This window comes from Coenobita brevimanus, chromosome 39, assembly GCF_032717465.1.
Source record: "Coenobita brevimanus isolate Jiangsu-jjx chromosome 39, ASM3271746v2, whole genome shotgun sequence".
Lineage (NCBI taxonomy): Eukaryota > Metazoa > Arthropoda > Malacostraca > Decapoda > Coenobitidae > Coenobita > Coenobita brevimanus.
The window spans coordinates 27,470,656-27,497,317 of record NC_136992.1 but is presented as its reverse complement, the minus strand read 5'-3'; the positions used below and the strand labels follow the sequence as shown (position 1 = coordinate 27,497,317).

General features: G+C 39.7%; 1 protein-coding gene across 1 annotated transcript in view; it reads left to right on the top strand.

Annotated features, from left to right (window-relative positions):
* Window positions 1-8,886, top strand: part of ebo (exportin ellipsoid body open) — a 31,520-nt gene extending 22,634 nt beyond the window's left edge. The window contains exons 15-21 of the mRNA XM_080270048.1: window positions 1,152-1,307; window positions 2,194-2,374; window positions 2,872-3,063; window positions 5,262-5,439; window positions 5,635-5,724; window positions 7,922-8,062; window positions 8,785-8,886. Coding sequence (XP_080126174.1) covers window positions 1,152-1,307; window positions 2,194-2,374; window positions 2,872-3,063; window positions 5,262-5,439; window positions 5,635-5,724; window positions 7,922-8,062; window positions 8,785-8,886 — 1,040 coding nt within the window. The remainder of the gene's footprint in view (window positions 1-1,151; window positions 1,308-2,193; window positions 2,375-2,871; window positions 3,064-5,261; window positions 5,440-5,634; window positions 5,725-7,921; window positions 8,063-8,784) is intronic.
* Window positions 8,887-26,662: the final 17,776 nt, after the last annotated feature.

The window sequence follows — 26,662 nt, the reverse complement described above, 5'->3', positions numbered from 1 at the left end:
TCTTCCCCCCCCCCCACAAAAAAGCTAAATTTGTGCAAGAAAACGTTTTGCTGAGCATACTTATTCCTTCCATAAATAACTATCATTGTGGTAGGTGGGGGCGCTCACCATCCATTCACTCGATGTAGTGCTGCTCTCGGGTGTCTGCCCTTTCCTCTCCTCCATCCTTCTTTCCTTCCATCCTCTTTTGTCTTTCATTCCTTCATTCTTTCCTCATCCTTCTGCCTGTGGGTGACTTTACACTCCCTCTTCTGTCTTTCTTTCCTTCATTCTTTCATCTTACTTCTCCCTGTGGGTAACTCTATGCTGAGTGACAAGCCAAATGGTTTCCTGTACACCAGGAAAACATTTACTATACTGGGTGGTAACCATATAACCAAATTTTGGCGCCTGGTGGTTTAGTGGGTAATTACGGCACTCCAGTCAGATTGAGCCGGTGAAGGTTTCTGTGCAAGGGATGGTTGGGGTTTATTACTCACATAATGCTACTCAGGGATGAGTGAGGCTGGTCACTGTCATCTTAAATGTCAGGACCAATCTTGCCTAGCCCCGGGCTCCTGCGCTTCTCATGGGGCAACGTATAATTGGATGATGGATGGATGAATAACTATCATACAGTAAGTTTTCATTATAAGCAATTTTTTTTTTTTTTTTTTTTTTTTTTTTTTTTTTAAATAGAAAAGTTGCTTGCTAATGTTCCAGTGTTACTGATGAAACTGATTTGCCACTCATTAAGAATACCAGTTTTATGGAAGGAGTTTTGATAATGTGAAACATGTGTCTTACTTATAATGAGAACTGACTTTATTTTTTATTTAGGCTGTTCATTTATATATACTGTATGGATATATATTAATTGTGCAAAGAAGACTAATTTCATCCAGCTTTGTTCTATGGCTCTCAGTAGCACCAAAGTTCTGTGATAATTTTTCTTTTTTTGCTCATTCTTTGGGTTTGCTGAAGCTATCTTTCCCCATCCATAGGTGGGAAGAAGGTAAGGATGATGATGACATGGAGAGTTTTGGTGACTGATTAGGGAGAGTGAAACTGTGGTTTCATGCCTGACAGGTGAAGATGATGATGATGATGGCGATGATTGTGCTGATGTAGAGAAACACTAATATCATCCTGCTTTCCCTTCCTTCTCTTAGTGGCACCAAAGCTGTGTGAAACATTTTCATTGGTGAGGTACCAGGTGGAACAGCTGAACAACACAGACAAAGCCAGTCGAGAGCTGTACTACCACTGTGTCCAGGATCTCATTCACCAGGCAATTCTCCTCTTCCCCATCTACGTCCAGCACCCAAGTTGGTACCATGTATAGATTTATTTATTTTGGTCACCTAAGTCTGCAATTTTATCATCACAGTAGCCTTTCTAGTACCTCTTCCTTACCTCATTCACCATCCAGTTCTCCTCTCCCTTATCTATGTCCAGCACCCTAATAGCTTCCTGTATCATCTTCAGATTTTTAAATGCAGATGCATTTCTAGAAATGGCTTTATTTATCTCTTACTAATGATTTTCAGATAGAAGGTGCTTCATGATTGTAGGCTTTAGCAACTCTGGTGAAGCTGCACCACACCATACCAACCTCTCACACCACACCACTGTCCCATGCCACACCACACCACTGTCCCATGCCATGCCACACCAAAGTCATTAAGTGAAAGATCCTAAAGCTTGCCAGTCTAGTACTTCAGTGCTTAGGAAGTCAAAAGAGGCTGCTTATAACAAGAACCACCAATACACTGATTTGCTCTTTTACAGTACGGTAAGTCCAGTAGGTACAGGTGTTCTGCATACAGTTCAAATTGTGGCTCACAACTTCATCCGCAGGCTTTGCTCTTTTAACTTGGCCTAAGATTGCCTTCTTTCCATGTTGAATGCTGAGCTGCAGCATTATCTTAATACTAAAATAATTCTAGTCATGAAGAAGTGCTATAGAAAGGATGTAGAGCCATAGTATTGTCTTTCTCTGCCTAAGAACCATTTGAAAAAAGCTGCAAAAGAACAACATCTGGACCAACTTAAGATGAACAGAGAATTGATACATTTTTATACAGTTCTTATAATAGTCAGCTGTTTTCATTTGCTAGATGGCTGATGACAATATGATTACAAGAAACATATGCACTAATCTTAAAACTGTACCTCCTTATATATTCACAACCCCTTACATTGTGGTGTCAGGTGTGTGTGAAGAGTTGCTGGGGCTGATGGTGGTGGTGATGCAGGTGTTGCGAGTACAGCTGGGGCCTGGACGTGTAGAGGCCACCATCCACACCTTCCTTAGTGTCTTCACCACACGACACCATCTCCACCTTGCCATCACCTCTCCACATAACCTCCCTGCTGTTAGAGTTCTTGAAAAGTAAGTACTGTGGAGGAAAGACTGTATACCCATCCATCCATCCATCCACCTATCCATCAGTCCTTTACTTCCCCATCCACACAATCTTCAGTGTCTTCATTAAGTGCCATCACCTTCACCGTGCCATCACAGCACCACACAATGTCCCTGCTGTCAGAGTCATCAAAAAGTAAGACTGCTTGTTTTATTGAAGAATTTTGCCCATCTATCATCCAGCCCTTTGTTATCCCATCGACATCCTCCATAGTGTCTTCACTGTGCATCACTACCCTGACATTGCTATCCTACACCCTTACAACTGTCAGATTTCTCAAAGGCCCGTATTCTTGTCAGTTAAGGAGGCTGCCTAGCACCTCTTCCTCTGTAGTTATTTGGTCAACTGTCATTGATGCTGTGCTGAACCATTGGTTATTGTTAGTGTTGCAAACTTAGCTCTTCATGAAAATTAAGTGAGAGCATCACTTTATATACAGTATTCCTTTAAACCATTTCCTCAGGTTCTTGAAATTACTGGAGTTGATTGTGAGTGAACCTGGGCAGTCATTCAAGCGTTTCATTCCCAACACTATCACGTTGTGCCTGGATCACATCTACCCGGCAGTGTCAGAACGAGCATCTCCTGAGGTCAAAGGACCACTCTTTGAACTCCTTCGCTGTCTTCTTGAGCACAATTGGAAATTCTTCTTCAAGTGAGTTTCAAGTATACTTTTATTGTTGTTCTTGAGTTAAGGTACTCCATTTCATTAATATATATATATATATATATATATATATATATATATATATATATATATATACAGTATATATATATATATTTTTTTTCTTTCTTTTTTACCCCTGCAGTGTTGTCACATCAGTGAAGCAGGCTGGCAAGTTGTCTGTAACCACCACTATGCATTGTGGAGTCACAGAATACAACTCAGCTCAGCCACTGATTGAAGCATTGTATTTGATGATTCAGCTATTGGGCAGTAAATTGAAATAGGCTTTAAGATTTGATAGAATATGAGAGCTTTTAGTGCCCCATGTCACCCCATGGAATTCCCATCCTTCTCAACTGCACCTGTCAACTCTCAGGCAGTATACAAACAAAGCATCATCTCTTCAGTGGGCCAGACTCTGATAGTATACCAGCATTACAGCCTTGCCTGGTTTTTGCTGTGTCTGCATCCTCCCTCATGCATAGCAGAATATTTTTCTCCCACAGAGAGCTGTTTTTGCATTGTGCCCTGAAAGAGTGTTGAAATGAGGCTAAACCACTTGGCACTGAGTGGTTGACTGCAGTTAGGGTTTTGTCATGACTACCTGTGCCTGAGTGTTTTGTGTTTGCATTTTCTAGGAACTTTGTGCATGTAGTGCCAGTGGTTTGATGGATTATTGTTAAGACTGATTTTGAGGGCTGTATTGGGCAAGGTTAAGTTCTAGCAGAAATGTTGGAGATATCAGCACTAGGGCAGGATGGGCCAGACATGAGTGCTGAGCAACACTCTCATGATGTAACTCCCACACAGGTTGAACATGGGAAGTTTAGTTTGTATGATGAAATGACTGTGATATAAGTATATGCCTGATGAGAAAATAAAGATTATTTCTGTCATTATTTTTTATTAAAAAATGCATACCTCAGAGGGGATAATATGAGACTAACTTTTTTCTGTGTTAATTGAATGGGTGATTCATTGATGATGTATAAATTGTCTGTGAAAACTACATCAGTCAGAAGATGTAATTTTTATTTCATTTTTGATGCATCCAGATCATTTTACACAGCTTAACAGAGAAATTTCAGTCTGATGGGAATGGAGAAGGATTTCTTTATGCCCTCCATTCCAGTACGTCTTGCCTTAGATGATTAAAATTTGGAGGTGGCAAGAATAAGCTGATATAATACATCATCTGATTCAAGGGGTTGGTTGAACTTGTTGCCGTGTAAGTCTTCACTGTTAATTAACTTTCACTGTCTATGGATGCATTGCCTGATATTATTCAGGCCACCACAGGACTTTTTTTTTTTTGGGGGGGGGGGAGAAATTCTCGTAGTCAAAGGTAGAAAAATGTCCTTAGGAACCTTTGGAATTCTTGAATTTCCTTACCTGGACAATATTATACCCTAGTGTGTTCACGGCAGTGAAAAGGTTAAATGATTATTGCTGTTTAAATCTTCTGTGGTAATTATGGTAAATGGCTGGTGCTAAGGTGTCATGTAAATTAAAGAATTATATCCATGTAGTATTGGATGAAAGTGTGTCTTCTAAATAAACAACTCTTCCAGCTTTTCTTTGTGTGGGTTTGAAAATCTTTCATATGAACAAAGCACAATATTGTGTTATCAAGATTATCTGTTTATCTATCCCCAAACGCCCTAATCCTGTAACAAGTGGCCACAAGCGAACTGCCTTCATGTCATCTGACTGCCCTCTGTCCTACTTACACACACCCTTTTCATATACATCTCCACCCCATCCTTCCTTGTCATCCTCAAACTCCCCCTCCCCCTACCCTCATGGATCTCACTCACACACATTCCTTGTCAGACTCTCTCCATCCACTCCACATGGCCAGATCATCTCTTGAGTATTTATCTGAATGATTTCTAGGACATCCACACCACCACCACGATACTCCTTCATTTCCTTTTTTGTGTGTAAATCTTGTGTTATTTAAATGGCAAATATATGTAAATCTTTTATCTATGTCTATCATGTAGTATTTTATTACCTCATTTGGAGTGTAGATACACAGGGCTAGGCTATGTTAATTATGTGACTAATGCTGTGTACATCGCAGATACAAATATGATCGATGCTTTGTAAGTCATCTTCGTTTATTAAATGATTGATGCTTTGTTAATCATATGTTATATTGTTGATGGTATGTAAATCCACAGGCCATCAGTGCACATCTCCCTTGGTGCAGGCAACTTGGATTCCATAGAAAATGAGGCCCAGTTTGTCCAGATCATGCAGGCTTTTGGTCAGTCCTTCATGCAGCCTGACATCACCATCTTCAAGCATAACCTAGAGGCACTTGAATCTCTCAACTCAAAGTACAAGTTGTATCACAAGGTTAGTGTATTTTGGAATTGATTTGACACAACATTTAAAACACTGAAGTTTCAGACTCCTATGGCTGGCTGTCAGCTGTATAAAGTCATCTGATATTAGCTGGAAGAGAACATCTGCAAGCACAGCCAAGAGGCACTGTTCATAGATGGGAAAAAAATGGCAGGGTGATGATGATGTGTTTATGTGTGTCCACAGAGTGTGTTTCGGAATTCATTGTTGGTACACTTCATCACGGTGCTGCTGCAGGTGCTGGTACATCGTTCTCAGGACCTACTACAGGATGAGGTAATAAAGAGTTATATTCATATTTATACATCTGTAATCATAACCCACCTGTCCTGACCAGTTTTCCACCACTGACCCCCCCCCCCCCAATCTGACCAATTTTGGAAAAGAAACTTTTTGGCTTAAACCTCCGCCTTTGGTGAGAAACATCAAAAATTCATAGAGAAATCGCTCACCTGAGGTTTAAAATACTGAATACAGGTAGAAGTACCCCTTACCTTACTGGGTTTTCTATCAGACTGGCTCCAAAGAAAACAAGTTCAGTGGGAGGATAACTATTCCACACCACTCATAAACGGTACTTATTTATTTATTTGGTATGAATTTATATGTAGTACAAGAGTATATTGGTTTTCACACAGTAATATAGGCAATATAAGTCATGTTTCACTCACCAAACACATCAACATACCTGACCTTTTTTGGCAACATTACCTGATCATCATTTCCGACTGTTTCTTCCTCTAATGCTACATAAACTTTTTCCTCCACATTGTCATTGATTGGGGAATCACTCTGGCCCTGAATTTTGAATCACAGCATGACATGTCTTTACTGGCCAGGTAACTGGTAACAGGTGAATTGCCAAGACAATGGCGTGTGTGTGGGGGAGGGGGGTCATGTGGGGTAAGGCATTGTCCCTGCTTGGCATCTTGTAGAGGAAGGTGTCGCGTGTATACGTACCAAAAATCACATGCAAAATATGAAAATTGTGCAAATTAGGGACCTTGCAATTTCTGTATGTTTATATACATCAACAGGAGTCACAGTGACAAAACGTGTGGACGTATATATATGTCAGCGGGAGTCGGTGGGTTAAGTGAATGTCATCATTACCATCATTGTTGTCATTACCATAATTATCTATGTCATCATTATCATGATTGTCATTGTCACAGTCATCATCTCAATCTTTATATTTTTAATTTTCATTCACCACCACCATCATCATCATCATCATCATCATCATTGTTGTCTTTGTCACCACCACCACCACCACCCACTTTTCCATTATATTCCAGTACAGAGTAGTGTGATGTCAGTTATTCAGCATACAGTTCTTGGAAAACAGCTTTTCAGAGTGGTGATCTTTCAGGGTGATTAAGTGTATTCATACAAACGTCAAGTCATTATATCAATAAAAAGTACAGTTAAACACAGTACAGTAATTTCACTCCACACTGTAGTAGAACATTTATGAAACTTTAAATAATGCTGTGTAAAGTTTTTGTAGCTCTGAAGATGGCATCACAGGTTTTCAAAAACCATTGCTCACTGTCTCATTGTTTTTTGTGTCCATGACAGTAAGTTATATACATAATCTGGTGGGTATAGTGTACAGTTTTAAGTCACCATTAGATATATATAAATTAGGAACAAGTTTTTCTTGAAACAGTGTTACTTCAAGTACCGGTAGCTGTTTGCCTGCGTAAACTGTAGGTTAAAGAAGGCTGACAGTGCCTTTTGGGAGAAGTTGCAGATTTACAGGGACATTATTAAACTTGATTTGAGAGTGTTGTGATGTTGATGTGGATCTGCTGAATGGTTCTGGTAGGAGAATCCTGAAATGGTTTGGCCATGTGTAGTGCGTGGAAAGGGAGAATGACTAGGAGAGTTTGTGTGAGTGACGTGTAGGGAGAGAAGGAGAGGGGGTGACTAGGAGAGTATGTGTGAGTGAGGTGTAGGGAGAGAAGGAGAGGGGAAGACTGAGAATAAGGTGGAGGGATGGGATATGAGCATGAGATAGAAAGGAGTTTTGCCTCATGGTAGAAAGCAGTGTAACTTGGGAGAGGTGGTGGCCAAGTGGTTAGTGAGGTTGTCTTTTGTCTCAGTTGGGACCGAAAACAGTTTGATGATTTGAATTTCAATGAAGCAAACTTTACAGATTGTGCACAAGACCCATTGACATTTCATGAAATCACCCCTGCTAATACCAGTTCACCAGTTGTGAATAAGATAGCCCTTGCATATATTTAGTATGGAAGCTGGGTAATAGTGCAGAAGTGATAACACGTGAAGGTGTGTGGCACATACAAAGACTGCTGCACCTGAGGGAATGGGCTGTTAAGCATATGCCAAGAGTTGGGCACACAAAGAAGAAAAAAAATTATGGCAACCCCGTCATGGATAATAGAGTGATAGATAAATTTGTCAACTTGAGTACAGTATGTACAGCGCTGAAAATACTGTCTTCCAGATTACCATCACTATATACAACATGGCCGCCGTGGATTTCAACACTTTCTTTGGAGCGTTTGTCCCGCACTTCCTGCAGAACATGGATGGCCTGGATGGGGATCAGAGAACAACACTGAAGGAAAATTTTAAGACTGATACAGTAGGTGTTTATTTGATTTTATCTGGTGGTGTAGTGGTTAGAACATCCCAGTTAGAGTGAGTGTTGTTTAGGCTCAGTCCTCAAGAGTTCATTGGATTTTTTTTTCTTTTTCCTTTTATTTTTTTTACATGATTATACCAAGGGAAGTAGGCAAGTTATCTACCCCTGACTACTTCACTGTGATGAGGTATTGGAGTATTTTTTGTTTTATTGTAGCTAAATACAGATGATTTCATACAACTTTGGATGGACATCTTGTAGTGAACGGGTAAATGAACAATATATCTAACCTCATCAGTTTGAAATGTCTCTATGAAGATGAGTAAAAATGTTTGGAGATAACAGAAATAAAATAAATATGTGACCAGAATAAAGTGGCTAAATGCACAGAACCACAGTAGCTGAGCCTTATATCCCTATGCCTTGAAGGAAGTAATGTGGGATTGGCTCTTACCATATGTTGGGAACGTGTTGTGTGTGTGTGTGTGTGTGTGTGTGTGGTGTGTGTGTGTGTGTGTGTGTGTGTGTGTGTGTGTGTAAATGGTTTTGTGGCTCAGTTCATTGGACATGCTGTTAATAGTTCTCCCACTTTCATAATTACACTTGCCATATTGCTTGTGTTATGTACCAATACCTGCACTTAGTAGAAATAGTCATCAGAAATAAACACCTTTGATAAATAATAATAATAATGATAATAATAAAGCAATTCCTTTCCCCAGGACCTGCCAACCTTCACTCAGAATGTTCAGCGATTCATAAATGATCTTCGTTACTACCGCACCTGCAATGCCAGCCTTCCACCAGGCACGGTTAAATTATAGTGACAGCGCCTATCTTACTACGTATTATCCACAACATTCATGAAGGTATTGGTGAAAATTTCAGTATTTTATCATTATGGTCATCATCATCGTCATCATCATCATCATCATCATCATCATCATCATCATCCACACCTCATTCCCCACCTATATATAAACATATAAACACTATCTATCTATCTATCTATAGCCCGACGCCCTAATCCCGCAAAGGGTGGCCGCAGACAAAACGCCTCCAAGTCACTCTGTCACCCACCATTTGACTCCCCTCCCCCCAACTCACCCCCCCCTCCCTCATATACCTCTCAACTCCATCCCTCCACCTCATCCTCGGTCTACCCCTCCCTCTCCCTCCCTCCACCTCACCTACATACACCCTCTTAGTCAGTCTTTCATTCTCCATCCTCTCCACATGTCCAAACCACCTCAGTGTATTTCTCCTAATCTTTTCAACCACATCCACATCTACCCCACAACGTTCCTTCACTTCTTCATTCGTCAACCTGTCCCTCCATGTCACTCCACATGCTCCTCTCAAGTAACTCATTTCCACTGCTCTCACTCTTGACTTGTTCCCCTCTTACACACCAACAGTATATATAACATCAATGGACACATAATACATCCCTGTTTAAGTCCAACATTCAGTACTAAGATTATAACACGTAACGTTTTAATCACACCATAACCAGACAAATTTGCTTAAGGATTTAATTGAAATATGTTAATGATAGAGTAATTTTAAACTGTAAAAAGAAAATTGAAGTGAATAAGCATTGCACATTTTTTAGTGCAGTTGTTGTTGTGGTTCCAGGCTGATCTGGACATGAACCCAGTAGGCTGCAGGCTGAAGTTGCCTTTGCTGGCAGTCCACCGCCCTCCATGTAAGAGATAGGGAGGGAGGTAAGGGATGTTTGTCCAGCTGGGCACCTCCACCACTCAGTTATATCAGTGCTACTGTCAGTACAGTACAGAATAGAAAGCTTCATGGTGATTCCATCTGATGTGTAGGCTGTGCTTCACTGTATTCTTGTCACCTCCATATAATTTATTCAGCTCAGGGGGGATCTTATGTAGTGAAGGGATTATTGAAAGCTGTATTTAATCCCTCAGTTGAAAAAGTCACTGAGCTAAATTAAATCATCTGGTGGTATTAAGAATAAAACAAATTGCAGTGGTCCCTTGTGTTTTGCATGTTTCAAGTTAGCGATTTTTGCTTTTAGCAGTAGGTTAGAAAAGGTACCAATCCTGCACATTTAGTGATTGACTTACGCATTTAGCAATATGGGGCATATGCCTTGCCTGTCTGCCACCAGACTGTCATTGTTATCATTGTTGTGAGCATCTGGCGGCCTTGGGTGATTTTTTTTTCCTCTCACAGTGCTGAGCATTTGGCATTTTTCACTGGTGAGTAGATGTATAACCATACAGTACTGTATCTGTATAATGCATTGCTAATACACTGTGTTTCATTTTCAGCACTTAAAGTAGGAAATCAGGGGTCAAAAGAGTGACTTGGAGGATGAGCGTAGACTATCTATCTATTGCCAGACGCCATAATCCCGTAAGGGGCGGCCATTTGACTTTGAGTCATTTGTTTTACAGGGAGGGGCTCTAACCCCCCACCAACCCACTTGTTGACACATAGGGAGCACATATTGTTTGGTTATATGGTTACCACCTAGCGTTGTAAATGGTTTCTTGGCTTACAGGACTAATTGATATTTTTCCCATATAAAGTACACTTCGCATTTAGCGATGGTTTTGCCAGACTAATTAAATCGCTAAATGCTAGGGTCCACCGTATGTCATCAGATTGAAGGGGTTTAGTCCACAGCAGGATATGAAAGAACTGCCTATTAAATTTCCATTGCTGCTTATAAAGCTGATATCCCCCCACCCCCATTTGATGGTACCAGTTGTAGCTTTTATCAGTGGGTAAAAAAAAACTGGATCCCTCATCCCCCTTTTGTTAGTAAACGCTGGATGTGCCTGTGTTTTGGTCCTCTCTCATTTCAGACATCAGCAGATTGGTTGAGGAACCAACTGTAGTTCATCCATCTTAACTTAGTAGAGATTTTCATCCATTGGAGCTTATTTCCTGTAGGTCAGTGTTATCGATGTTGTGACTACATCTTTCCATAGCACTTTTTTATGACCAGGACCATATTCTAGTGTTAATCTTTTCTTTCAGTTCAATGACAGGATAAGATGGCACTATGGCAGTACATCCTTTGCATTGCACTCTTTCATGATGTGGAACATACTGTAATGTTACCATTTCTTACAGCTCAGGACTCAAGATGGAGAGAGCAGTTTTCAGCCAAGTCAGAGTGGTCAGAGTGTAGTATGAGAGCAGTTTTCAGCCAGATCAGAGTGGACAGAGTGTAGTACCAACTTACTCCCAGTTTGTAGTTCTTGAGTCATTTGTAAACAGTTGAGTGATGCAGTTAGATACCCCAGCTGGAGTGATGGCCTTCCATAGGTTCAGTCCCCAAGAGGTTACTGGAGGCTTATCAATCATGTAATGCCATCAAGGGAAGTGGCTGGTCACCTACCCTTAAGTGTACTGGACTGTTGGAGCCTTGCCTCAGGCGCCTACACCTCAGAGGGGGTAAAATGGAAGTGGCTGTTATGGTACCGCTTTACTGACTCTGTGATCAATGACAAATGTGATATATATGTGCTTAAGCTTAGTGGACCAATTGTACATTTGTATAAGGAACTGAGGTTGAAGAGTTATAGTTATCACCAGAAATATGTATAGTTAGTAATACAGTACAGCATTTCAGTATCTCCGTACTGTATATAATCCACTGTGTTCATATCTAGTGTCATAACTTGGCCCAAGTTGTTGTATATCATGTGTACTCACAGGGACAAAAGTTCACCTACTGTTCCTCTCCCTCTGTTGCACACTAACAAGTGTCACTCTCCCCACTGGTGCATCATATCAATGATTTTTGTCTATGGCCAGAGAAACTTACCAAGTCTCTGCATAAGAAATATCAAAGAGAGAATCATCTGTGACCAGGGAAACATACCAAGCCTCTCTCAGCTTAGGGGTATAAAAAGAGAAAATCATCTGTAGCTGAGGAAATATACCAGGCCTCCCTAAGATTAAGAGTATTATCCAGCAGAGGAAAGTAAGAGGTAGAAGAGGTGAAATATTAGGTTAACTTATGTCCATGACTCTACCTTGCCATGTAGTGTAATTATTTGTACAGGCTGGGTAAGTGTAGCATTATAACCCTTTGCCTCATTTTTTAAACCATTACTATCAGTCCTCAGGAGGTTGTGTGAATTATGAATGTACTGTCATGATTATAAGCTTGTTGACACTTCCATGCCAGCTGTGGCCATGGAAGGTATTGTGTAGTATTTTTCTTGTGGTGGCAGTATGAAGCACACAGCAAAAGAGTATGACAAAGGCAGGTACACTGTGATGTGGGAGAAGTGTGAAATGTGGAAGGGAGGTCACAGTGTTGGCAGAGGATTGTCAGCAAGCCTTTTCTTTTGATAGGACAAGTAAATTATACACAACGCAAACATATACAGCCACCAGTATGTACACTAATTCTAGGCTTTTAAGAATACTTTCCTTATGCGTCACACCTACCAGTGTTATTTTTCTCAGATGTAGGTGTCTAGAATTAGCCCCATCATTCCAATGATGTATTTTCCATTTTATTCTTGCTAACCTCAGACAGTTTTTATAAGCTCAGGAGAGACTTTTGAATTGGAGGAGTTGAATGCAGTCCCAATTAACCCCATCACTACTTGAGATTGACTAAAAATTGTTTGGTGGTTGCAAGAATAAAAAAAAAAAAAAAAAAAATGTCATCAAAGTGAATATGTCAGAACATCAAAATGGCCATTATGTAAGAGAAGGTGGGAGTGGGGAGGGACACCTTTCACATGGTGGTACTGAAATAACCAGTTGGCTCTCCTGCCTCGTTATACAAATGTTCCTTAACTCCCACTTCCCTGAATGTAGGAGGGTGGACTGCAGGAACCAAACCTAACCAAATCTAATATATTCTAACCTAACCCAACTTCACCTAACTTAACCAAATCTAACCTAACTTAACCCATCCAACAGCCCACCTCATTCACATCCAAATGAGTCTGGGACCACAACAACAGCTGTCAAAAAAGGTAATTTATCCCTTTAGTCGATGACATACTGTACTTTATATTTTATTCATGGTGCCTGCAGAAAATTTTTACCCAGCTAATTAGAGGCTTTGGGAGTTTGAGGGGTCAGGTACAGCCTTCATCAACCCCTTCAGTCCAAGAGATCTTTCCTCAGTTGAATCGGATGGTCTGGAGCTGAAGACCACTGAATTGGATGGTCTGGAACTAAAGACCACAGTATACCAGTTGAGTGAAGGGGTTAAGATTTGGAGGTTATTGTTTTGGGAAGAAGATAACCATGCAATTTTTTAAATATTATGGTACACTTTTTTTTTCAGTGTTATGTTGATCATGCATTGTTAAGAGTTGCACTTTACCATCGCTTGTTATATTGAGCAAATGCTGTTATGTATTTAAGAATTATTTAAGAACAATTTCCACCTGAGCTTATGTAATAGTGATAGAGAAATTAATTATGAGGAGCAATTATGGGGTGGTAGGAGCACATAATTGTACACAATTTTTTCTATTCTTGTTGTAATTGTCTCCTTTATAGTAACACTGAGCCTGATGTACATTCCCCTCCAATTCTGCATTCCATTTTCTAGCAGACTTCAAGATTCAAGTAATGTGGCAGCACTGTGTTTGTTTTTATGTCAGTAGATGATCCTATGCATAGATGAAATACTGTGGAATCAGGGTCACTAAGAAATTACTGCACAAAGTTTCTGGGTTTAGAAATGTTGCTTGAATCTTGAAGCCTGCCTGTAAATGGGGAACTGTACATTCGTGGGCCATAGTTTCTAATAACCTTTATCCCTGGCTGAAAAAAAGTGAGGTTTCACATTGAAGGAAGGCATGCCATTTATATTTTGAGGCTTGTCTAGACTGCATAAGTAACAGTGGCTTTTCAAACTTTACTTCATGCAGTGTAGAAAAACTCTGAACTACTTTTTCTTTTCTTTTTTCGTCCCCCCAGACTCTCTTAAAACATGAACCTGATGGACTGCAGGCTTAATTTCCCTACTAGTACAGTCCACCATCATCCTTTTGGAAGATAGGGAAATAGTTCAGGGATGTTTGTATAATCAGGCAATTGAGCTGCCAAGTTATATTGTTGCTACTACATGACGGCATCTCCAGCACCAAACTACCTCCTTATTACTGAATAACACGTCATTGTTGATTGAGAAACTGTTGCATGAACTTTTCTCCCAGCCAGGGATGGTCATAGAGCGTGAGGAGAAAGTATGGCCGGCAGGTGTCATTCTGTTGTACAAAAATGCAGTTGGAGTAAGGGAGAGGTCTTGATGCAGCCCCACAAGATGAGGAGACAAATGTGCTTGAAACCCTTTGTATGATGGTTGCATGAAACTTGTTGAGCCGTAGTTAGAAGATAGGAATGAGATCCTTGGTGACTAGTCAGATCATCCCTTCAGTCTAACTACACTTAGCCATCAATGGAGCTGAAAGGAGTTAGGGATCTTTGTCAGGTTAGAACAAGCACACTATAGTTGTAAAGGTGCTGTGGGAAGGTCCTGGTCTGATCGTTGCTGGGTTGCCATTCAGTGCCTGGGAGGTACAGAAATGCTTGTTATAGGCTGTATAATTTGATGGTCATTTTTGCTGCTAAATCCACAGTGGAGTGCAGAAAAAATAATTTACGAACTCCTTTAGTCCCCCAGTAACATACTGTTCGCATTAGTCTTGCCATCTCTAGCTAGTTATATTCAGCTGAGAGACATTTTGTATTAGAGGTTAGCTGTAGACTTTATTCATCCCGTCACTGCTAGAGGTTGTTTTTCACATCTCTTCCTAATCTATTTACTTTGCATATTACTCCATGCTCTCCATACTTGCATCATTTAAATCTTTCTAATACCACCATACTTAGCATAAATATTGTACAGATTGATATTAACCAGCCATATCCCAAAATTAATTGCTAAGGAAGAGGTGCTAGGGAGCCTCCTTAGCACATGAGAATAGAAACCTAGATCTCCAGAATGTGTTTCATTTGAGGGTAACTGGCAGGTCAGTTTTGTGGCCAGCAGTGGGGCTTTAATAGGTACATTTTCCAGAAGTTTATTGAAGCCTGCTTAACAGAAATGAATGTCAAAAATAAAGCAAGATGACATTAAATTTTACTTATGAGATACTGGAATCATAGGGATAGGTGAAAATGGTTTCATTATATAATTTTTGTCAAGTGGTATTTCACCCTACTTGTCATAGTTCCAGTATTTAGGATTTTCTTGGGCAGGTTGCTTTTGATTAAGTATTTATATCTGGGTGACAGTTTCTATTACATTCTTGCCATTGCCTGACTATTTTATTCAAGGTTGCAGGTATCTTGGACAGACAAGATACATGCGTTTTGTCTGCGGCCACCCTTTGTGGGATTAGGGCGTCGGGCTATAGATAGATAGATAGAAGTATCTTGGGTATTAAAGGGGTTTGGCTAAGGCATATCTAACATGTCAGGCTCAGAAACCCAAGCTGAAGATGAATAAAACTGTTAGGAGGTAGCAAGACTAAAATGAAAAAATATGTCTGCATGCTGAATGAATTACTGATTGAGTTGCATTCTTGAAACTCATCATTGAGCAAAGTCATTAACCTTTTCAATAATTAAATATTTCTGTATTTCTAAATTTATTCTCACTTTTTATTTGTTTTCCAACCAGAGTTAGGTGTAGCCATCATTGACCCCTGTACTATGTGAAGGAGTCTCGTAAGTTAATAAAATAGTCTAGCAGCAGCAAGATCATGTCAGTTAAGGAGACTCCCCAGCATCTCCTTCAAAGCAGTTTATTATGTTTATGACACCATACTATCCTCTTCTGTGTTATGTAAATCCTCTTGGGTTATGTGAATCCTATTCTGTGTTATGTAAATCATTCCAATGCTGCCATAATATGCATTGGTGCAGTACAAAAGGATATTAACTAGCCACACCCAAAATTAAAGTAGTTAAGAGATGCAGTTGATCTTCCATACCCAGTGGTAATACAGAGCCAGGCTGCTGTAGTGTGTGGCATTAATCCCTTGAATCTGGGTGATGTATCTCTAGTCTTGCTGCTGCTAGATAATTTTACTCAACCTGGGAGAGACCACTCATACTGAAGGGGTTTAGTAATGCTGTATCTAACCTCTCCAGTTTGAAAAGTATGTTGGAGCCTTTATCAGTGGTAAAGCATATAAAATTGTCAGGAGATGGCAAGAATAATATGAAAAAGACATCCCAGGCTCAGTGGCTTCTTTACCGTGTGACAAGTTGACATCACTGTTGGCATTATATGATTAAAAAAACTCTGCTGTTTGAAGATGCATTGCAAGTGGAAATGTTGGGTGGGAGAGAGACACAGGTTAGTGCCTGAATTCCTTATTTTTCTCTGTCATTAGAGAAGATAAAAAATTCAGGCTCAAACCTGTTTCTCTCTCCCACCCAAAAACTCCCTGCTGTCTTTTGTGGATTTAAACTAACGAGCAGCATGTGGCCTACACCTTGACTGGTGCATTACATTACTGGCAGTCAAACACTAGTAACAATAATAAAAAAAATAAAGCGTAACACTATAGTAATGCTGTGCCAGAGATTCAAAAATATATGAAATGTTAGATATCAGACACCAGTATGATGACAGCCATTTCAATGTTCTTTCACCAATGGAACTGGCACAAAGTAATTTATAATAATTGAAAATGGAAATTATAATGAAGCAAATGTGAAATTGAAAAGTCTCATGTGTTACAAGGCAAGTGGTGCAAATTTAGGTGTGACTGACAGTTTGTAATAGTTGTAACTTGGTCATTCACTAAACAAGGGTTACCAATGTTTCACTTTGCTCCTCCATCCACTTTGAACTGGGGTGAAGTTATTGTTTAATATTTATTGCAAAGAAAAAATATACAGTTTTCATATTCATTTAAGTTCACGTGATATGCACATTCCTACCATCATCATCATGATAATCATTACCATTGTCATCATCATTATCATCATCATGATAATCATTACCATTGTCATCATCATCATCATCATCATGATAATCATTACCATTGTCATCATCATCATCATGCAAACAAAGTTAGCATAATGGAAGGCAGACTGTAGAAGTATGAAAGTCACATAGAAAGAAGGGAACCATCAGGAAGGTGTGCAGTGAAGTGTACCACATATCTATTTCCACATTAGTCAAGCCTGTCACTTTCCTGGCTCCACCTCACAGGTAGATATCATACAAAGTCATGCTGTGGTTGCTTTTATCAGTTGCCCTGGCCTAGTCAGAAACTGCCACAGATGCTTCCTCTTTATTTCATATGTCGCTGAAGTCCACAATAATTTACAGAAAACTTGCCCATTAATTTTTCACTGCTACCTATAGAGTTATTTGCTAGTTTCTTCCTATATATAATACCTAGTTGCATGGAAAAAGTTGTGATATTTTAGAACACACCGTACTACCAGCATGTAATGTGGACTTAATGTGGAGCCAAGAATTGTAAGAATGGAAGAATTATACCCATACATGGAAATGTTTATGGTGAAGATACAGTGTTAATAGTTATTATTTATAACAGCAGTTTTGGTTAAGTCAAAGTTAGGCTGAATCTGTTGTATTTTTCCAATAAATAACATTCATATGTAAGTATAATTCTTCAGTACTAGTATTTCACATCACTGAAGTGACAGGAATGATGAGTAGTTGGATGTATGGCTCGTTTCATTAGACGTGCCACTGAGTCAATAGCTATACACTTGTGTTCTCCCTTTGCCTGCTTGTGAATCCTGCCCACCCCATTTATCAGTGGGATATGATAACACTTGTAACAGTTTCTTTGCAGACTTTCATATCTTTGTACAGATCCAGTTTGTTAAACCAGTTCAGTCTGATGAGGTATTTTCTTAATCTTGCTGTTGTCAGACTGATTTATTCAACCTAAGACAGACTTCTAATAATAATAATGGGGTTAATAAGGGCTGTTTCTAACTTCTCCAGTTCCAAGTCTCTCCAAGGCTGAATAAAAAAAAGTGTCTGGTGGTAACACTGATAGAAATATGTCATTGGAGTCCAGTAGGTAAGAGGTGACAACAGATGGTGTGTGTGCTGGTAAATGACTGCCTCTGTAGCTGAATGTACAAAAGAATTGGATAGACACCTTGAGGCCATATTTTCAGGTAAAGTGATCATATGACTTTTCTCTCTATATTTCTTCTATACAGAGCATTTTGATTCTATAATGTATTAGTATTTGCCATACCAAACCTACGAGGATGAAAGTGCATAACAGTAACCGAGTTGATATGTTAAATTCAAGTAACCCTTTAGTCTGTGCCAGAACAAAGGGTTAAACTAACAATCCAGTAAGACATATAAGAGTGCATTTAAATTACCCAGCCATTCCAAGCTGCTTTTTAGGTTTGTATATGTTCATTCTGTTGTATAAGATTTCTTGTCTCCCACAAAACCTGTACCAGAGATGGAAGAGTAGGGTGTATACCTAAATGGTGTGTTCTGAAACATGTTTATTGACGGTCATTAAGTGAAATGAAAAGTGGATCATATATTGGTAAGTGTTCTTGAGACATTAAGACAGTTATTGGAGGCTGATGTACAGAAACACAGGTTAAGGACAGAATTTATATTCTTCACTAGTTTTGTCAGTGAACTTCCTCAGGTCAAACTGGTCAGGAATAATGTTTGTCCTTAAGTCACATTTTTCTGTATCACTCTCCTGTACTGGTAGTGAGCAGATTTTTTGGTAGTGTGTCCCATTTTGAAATGCCAACATTTTGCACAGTGTGAAAGTTTGAGAGTGACTGTATTCACAGTCCTCCTATGAGCCTATTATTATATTAATATAATTTATATTACGTATCATATATAATGGGCATTCCATGTTATCACTGCTCTTAGTCTTCTGATGTTATTGCATTTCTTCAACATTCCACATACTTGAAGTACATTCCTACACTCACCCAACTTTTACTATATTAATATGTGCCAAGTTTGTTATGACTTAAAAGAGACAAGTACACTTTGTAATACTGCACTGTATTAATTTTCAATACCTTTTTTATCCAGCTTAGTTAATTCTGTCTTATGGGTTAATTGGCCATTTGCAGAAAACTTGAATGGCAAAAGGGAAATCACACCCCCAATTTTTTAATAATTTCAGAAATAGACGAGAAAGATGGAGTGTCTGGTCTTTGTATATCATTGTTGACTACACTCTGTGAAGTAAGATGCATGCTGCTCAAATAACAAGTGTTCAGTTGGTATACGTTAGAAATTAGGAGCGTGTCTTCTCCTTTGCCATATGAATTTTAAGTATATGACCATAAGGGTGTGATTTTTCACAGTTACCTCTTGTGGCATAAAAGAAATATGGTAAATAAATGTATGATTTTTTTTTTTTTTTTTTTTTTTTTTTTTCTCGTTGCTCTTTGTGAATTAAAAGAAATTTGGTGACTGGTAAATTTTAGTCATCATAATCAACTCCTTGTATCCCCTAAAGATTATATTTCTGTTTAGGGTCCTTAGTTTGACACCATATTGTTAATTATAATCTTATGTTGTTGATTGTAATCTTACCACCTTCAGATTTTTTGTTGTTATTATTTTATTCAGCTTTGGAAGAGGAACCAGGTTGTGAAGGGGTTACTCCATCACCACATGTAGGCCTGTATTCTTGCTGGTTAAGGAAGCTCCCTAACTCCTATTCATAAGTCATTTATTTTGCCTGTTACACTCTACAGTCCTCTTTTGCATTATTTAAACCATTGTAATACTGTATCACCATACTCCTCATAAATAATGTACATAATTATATTCATCCATCCATCCATCATCCAATCCTACATCGCCCCATGAGGAGCGTAGGAGCCCGGGGCTAAGCAGTTGGTCCTGGCATTTAAGATGAGAGTGACCAGCCTCACTCATCCCTGAGTGGCATTACATGAGCAATCAACCCCAACCATCCCTTGGATATAAACCTTCACCGGTTCAGTCCAATTGGAGCGCAATAATTACTCACTAAACCACCAGGCGCCAAAATTTGGTTATATGGTTACCACCCAGCATAGTAAATGGTTTCCTGGTGTACAGGAAGCCATTTGGCTTGTCACTCAGTTTAGAGGCAGAAGGACAAGGAAAGAATGAAGTAAAGGAAGACAGAAGAGGATGGAAGGAAAGAAGGATGGAGGAGAGGAAAGGGCAGACACCTGACAGCAGCACTATAATTGTCCATATCCAAAAATAAATCACTAAGGAAGAGGTGCTAGGGAGCCTCCTTAAGTGACGAGAATATGAGTCATAGTTTCTCTACTGTAGAGTTGACAGAATCACGTGGAGGTAACAAGAATGAGCATTTACAATATGTCATAGGTTTCACAGGGCTAAGATCATTCAGTGGCTTAACATTTTTGAGGGAAATGCTACTCTTTGACGTTTGTTCAAGACAGTGTGGATAAATCGGTTGAGAAGTATGGTACGTTCATTGTTAATATTTTACACTTAATTCATCTTTCATTCCTTTCATATTGTTACATTCCTTTCATACAGATTGCTACATTCCCTAGTATAGATTACTGGTCATGCTGTGTATTTTAGGAAAGTCCAAAACACCAGATTCCGATAACCAGAAAATGTAAAGTTTTACTGGTATTTTATTAATTGCTGCAGTGATACTTGAAAAACTTGTCTTTTACTGAATTGTGCAGTAATGTCAAGAATGTGCTTTTCCTTTATGCATTCTGAGTACAGTACTTTGTAATGATTAGTAGCACTGTGTTCAAAAATCTAGGGCTTTCTGGTCATTTTCCTATGCCTTAATATTTTATCCTGTATATCTTGTCATAGATCAAAAACTTCTTTGCTATATATGTGATGTTTCACTTGAAAATATATCAGGACACTAGTGTATGATGATGGAATGCTTGAGAAGTTTAAGAAATGCAGATATTTGAATTGGTGCTTATTTGGTAAGAAAACTGTTGAATTAACCCGTTAACTGCGCATGGCGGTTTTTTGGAGGTGTCCGTGGTACGCAGACATAGGGGTAAAATGAAATTTCCCATAGGCCAAATTTTGTCTTAGGAATTGAGATAACACATGCCAAAGTATATTGTAACAATATGTTAGGTCAATATTTACCTTGGTAAATGAACATCGAAGTGTCTGATTCCCTATTGGAATGTATGGTTTTCGTTTTCTTTTTCAGTTTCAGTTTTGAAGGCTCAGACTTGCTTGTATGGGTCGGCATTGGTCACCATGGCACTATGTTTGAAATTCACCTGCGCAGCCAGGCTGTATTGAGCAGTCGCACTCGGAACAGCCCAGGCTGTATAGAGCAGTTAACGGGTTAAAAACATAAAATGCATTTAACATATTTTTCGATAAATTTGCAATACGTGACAGTGAACCCTTTCGGAAGTGTCACTGGTGTTGGTTCTTAATGTCATCTTGATCTAGAATGGTGTAAGTACAGATTAGTGAAGGAGCAAATTAGTTCCAGTGTAAGAGTTGCCTGTGTTTGTACCTCTGTGGTGAGCAAGAGTGAAATTCTGTAATTAAATTTTATCAGGTAATTTTATGTAAATTTTGTACATAATACTCATTATAAATGCTTACATAATTTTTACGAGTGCTGTTTTACTTCTTGCCTGATTCATTCTTTGTAACTCTTTCTGTGATTGAGGCAGTTACCCATCAGGTGATTTGATTTTGTCAGCCTAGGGACAGGAACCAGTTGTGAAGGGGATATTGGAGGTGGGGACACTCACCATCCACTCAGTCAATGTAGTGCTGCTCTCAGGTGACTTCCCTTTCCTCTCTTCCTTCTTTCCTTCCGTCCTCTTCTGTCTTTTTTCCTTCTTTCTTTCCTTCTTATGCCTATGAGTGACACTACACTCCCTCTTCTGTCTTTGTTTCCTTCATTCTTTCCTCTTCTTTCTGCCTATGGGTAACTCTACACTGAGTGACAGGCCAATGATTTCCTGTACACCAGGAAACCATTTACTACACTGGGTGTTAACCATATAACCAAATTATGGCGCCTGGTGATTTAGTGGGTAATTAAGGTGCTCCAATCAGATTGAGCCTGTGCAGGTTTATATCCAAGAGATGGTTGGGGTTTACTGCTCACATAATGCCACTCAGTGATGAGTGAGGCTGGTCACTCTCATCCTAAATGTCAGGACCAACTTGACTAGCCCCGGGCACATACGTTCCTCCTGGGGCAACACGGGATTAGATGATGATGTTCCTAACCCTGTCACAAATGGTTTCTCCTAAATGAACAATATTGTCCAGGTATAGCAACAAGCCAACAATATACATTACTGGAAAATGCATCACTGGTTTGAAGAGACAGAGATCTGTTGTACTGAAAGAATGAATGAAGGCTGTATCTAACATCTCCATTTCACAAGTACAGTATCTCTTTTACCAATTAAAATAATCTGGAAAAACCAGGAATAACATAGAAAATAAATCACTTGATTCAAGGGGTTAATCACTTGAGCATGACAACATTTATCATTGGTTCCTCCAGATGATTTTACTCTGCTCAAGGGAGATATTTACTGTGAAAGGGTTAATGAAGGCAGTCTGACCCCTCCAGTTAAATATTTTTCTTACTCTGAATAAAAACATTGGGTTTAGAGGTGGCAAGAAAAAAGAAAACCTTCATTACTCAATTGAAGGGGTTTATGCACTTAGTATGGAAAGTGATGGATTCAACCAAGAGGACTGTAACTCAATTGTGCTTCACATAAGTTTATATGAAGCTCAGCCCTTTGGTCTAATGTATATTTTTTTTCTTGCTGTTTCCAGATTATTTTATTCACCTAATCATTGACTTTTCAGACTGGGATGTTTAAATATAGCCTTCAATAACTCCTTCATTATGAGCTGTCACTTCTGAAGTTAAATAGAATCGTACTGATGGAGTGCATGAGCTTCAATGCTCTCATACACTTTTTAGATGCCTGGTGATTTAGTGAGTTAAGGCAATCCAACCAGATGTGTCCTATATGAGTCTCATTCTGAGGGACTGCTGTAGTTTACTGCTGATGTAATGCTGACAAAAGGTGTGCAACTACAGTATTCATTCTAACATTCAGTGTCTGGACTGACTACCTTCCCCAGATCCCTACATTGTTGATGTACAACTGAGCTGGATGATGGATGGATGGAGTAGATTCATCAGAAGATATCAAGAATACCGGTAAAATAAGAAATATGTCATTGTAGTGAAGCATTTAATATTGAGATTGCTTGGCAAGCAGCAAAAATAGAGAATGCCAGTATAAAACCTGTCATCTCTGGCATCATACCTGGGTTTGTCTCTTGGCATTGAGCGCTTCCTATTCTGCACCATCTGCAAAAAGTCCTCGGTGCTTATGTTGTCTTTTTTTTATTTTTTGCTCATCACCCCTGCAGTTCCTTTGTGTATTTACAGCTGCACCTCAAAATGTGAATTATGTATTATTTTGGGGAAATGCTTAATGACATATTTCTTACGCAATGTACAATATGCTGTAGTGTATACAGTATTTATTAAGACAAGACAGTATATATTAACATGTAATGATGTCAGGTCAGGTCTATCAATCTGCTACTGGTACCACGTAATCTAGCACTACCTGTGTCATGGTTGGACTGTTGGTGACTAAATTGGCAATCCCACTGGTTTTGCTCAGTGAGGAGGGTGGCTAGACACCCAGCTGGACAAAAACCAAGACTTGTTAATGGGCAGATGAGTTTCCAAGCCAACAGCCATTTAGCAGGGTAGGCAGACCTAGTTAATCTTGGTTGGCAATCCACCTAGAAAAAGAAAAACTCTGAATGCAAACCATGGGTTGTCTGGTAAGGATACAGTCCCCCAGTCTCACCAAATTGAAAGCAGTGATAAGAAACAGGGAAGTGAGCATGGAAGTGAAAAAGCTACTACATGACTACTGTGATACCAACTCTAACATATGGAAGTGAAGCTTGGACCTTGTTGGAGGGACAGAAGTTAAGAGTGAGAGCTGTGGAAAAAGAGTTATTTGAGAGGAGCATGTGAAGTCACATGGAGAGACAGACTGACAAATGAGGAAGTGAAGGATTGGTATGGTGTGGATGTGGATGCGACAGGAAGCGTTAGGAGAAACACACTGAGGTGGTTTGGACATGAGGAAAGGATGGAGAGTGAGAGACTGATGAGGAGATTGTATGTGAGTGAGGTGGAGGGGGTACAGGCCAAGGATGAGATGGAGGGATGGAGTGGAGAGGTATATGAGAGAGGCGGGTGTAAGCTAGGAGCAGGGCAATGAAATGGCAGGGGACAGGGTGACACAGAGGCAATTTGTTTGTAGCCACTCCTTACGGGATTAAGGCATCTGGCAATAGATAGATGGAACTGTCAAAAAATTGAAAAAAATTCAAATTCAGTGTCTTGGAGGGTCTAGAACTGCCCAAGGCCCCAGCCAAATGGGCAGATTTGTATAGTCTGGTTGAATGTGAAAGGTGTGAATGACGATAGTAAGATGGTGGAAGTGGTGGACATGTTTTCGAGTGCTAGGTATGCCGTAATGGTGCACTGTCCTGTAAGAAAGCACAAATGGAAGGCAATTATATAGTGTGACTTCTCTGAGGTCATGCAAGTGGCAAGGAAGATGCCAAGGATGGACTATAGTTGCGGTGCGCAACTCTGAGGTTGTTATTATCATCCCCTGAAAACGTACCCCTCAACAGCGCATGTGATTTCGTGCATAATAATTATGAGGCACATGTGATTCAAGTATAATCTGTTTGTGTATAATAATATTTGTGTGTAATATATTCGTGCATAATAATATGATTCGTGCAAAATATGATACGAAATTGGACGCACTTTTGAATGGCAGGTTGCCAGGTTACGATAATGACAACCTCAGAGTCGTGCACTGCGACTATAGCAGGACATACCCAAAAGCAGTGGGGGTTTATTCACTAGACAACCTGCCTCCCACCTGAAATATCTCACACCTGTCCAGGACTCCAAAATTAATCTGAAGGAAACATAGTTGTCCTGCAGAATGAGTGTCAACTAAAAGCTTAACCAGGAATGGGACAAAGGTGTGATTACCCAGTGACCTGCAGGGTGTTGGGAGAAAGGGCGACAGCACAAACAGCCAGTCTACCGTACATTTCCCCAGCAAACACACACACGGGGAAATTACCACAAGATGGATCAAAGTCCAAAGGAGAGGTAAAGCTCTCAGTATATAGTTCATGGTAAGGGTATATGTGAGCAAAGCATGTTTGCCTGCTTGTTCCTGTTTGCTCTTAATATGTAATGGTTGATACATACACACCCAGGGACACTATTATGTGCAGGTTGCAGTACATTCAGTGGCATAACGTGGGCGGGGCTACAGGGGCAGTTGCCCTGGGCGCAAAAATCTTAGGGGCACAAAATTTCAAAAGAAAAAAAAGTAAAGTACAGTAGTTATAATAACAAACAACGCACCCTCACCCTCAAACAGAAAATCACAATGTTCGAACAATCTACACTGAGTTTCAACATGACAGGACAAATAAACGTTGCCTCATAACATTTTACAGTATTTTTCTCGCTAATTACAGTCATACTGTCCTCATGCAATCCTTATCGGTGAATTACATAATGCCTATTAATAGCGTGATTTCTCGTTTGAAGATACTGTACCAGTACTGTAATGTTCCATAACTTGCATTAAAAATCGTAATTAAAAAATTCATAATTACACCGCGTTGCAATGGGTGCCTAGACAGCCTTGCTCCTCCTCCCCTGCCTGCCTCGTTTCCATATGTGTGTGACACTGATAGTTGCATTGCGTAATTTTTAAAATTTACCTCACGCCTAAAGTAATCCTTAAATTGCATATGTGTATAGAAGATTTTCTACTCAGAATGACATATTCTTTCATCTCTACAAATATATGCAGAAATTCATGTTACATGTTGCATTTTTTTATACATGCTGTGGCCTTCGGTAGTTGTGCATGTGGTGATAATCCGATCGCTAAATTAAGATCCGTTGAAATCTCGAAATACCATTGCCAAGTAATGTTCCCGCCAATTTAGTGTTCCAAGACAGAGTTAAAATATAATGCAGTGTAATTCACCGGGTCGGTCAGGATCACTTGATGGTCGTGATCGTCAGCTTTTTACCCTCCCGGAAGGGAGCTGAGCTCATATAGTCCGATCTAAGGGCAAGGCTGTGACCTTCACACACGCAGTTCTTTGTTCTGTGTGTGTGTGTGTGTGTGTGTGTGTGTGTGTGTGTGTGTGTGTGTGTGTGTGCGCGCACGCGCGCGCGTGCTGACAGGAGTTCGATCGTTTGATGAATTTTGTCGTTCTGGCGTGTCAACTGGTTATTTTTCGTTTTTTTTTTTTTCTGTGATAATTGTTTTGCTGATGCGGTAGTCATTTCTTATTCTTCGTTCTTCTGTTTCAACTATGTAATATATTATAAAACAGTCCACAGGTTAGGGGGCACATTACTTGCCTTGCCCCAGGTGCTGGCAACCCATGCAACGCCACTGAGTACATTCGCCCTTGCACAGGAGCTATGCATGTCCTACAAGACACTTCAACTGTTCAGACAAAAATTTACCAAAATGTTA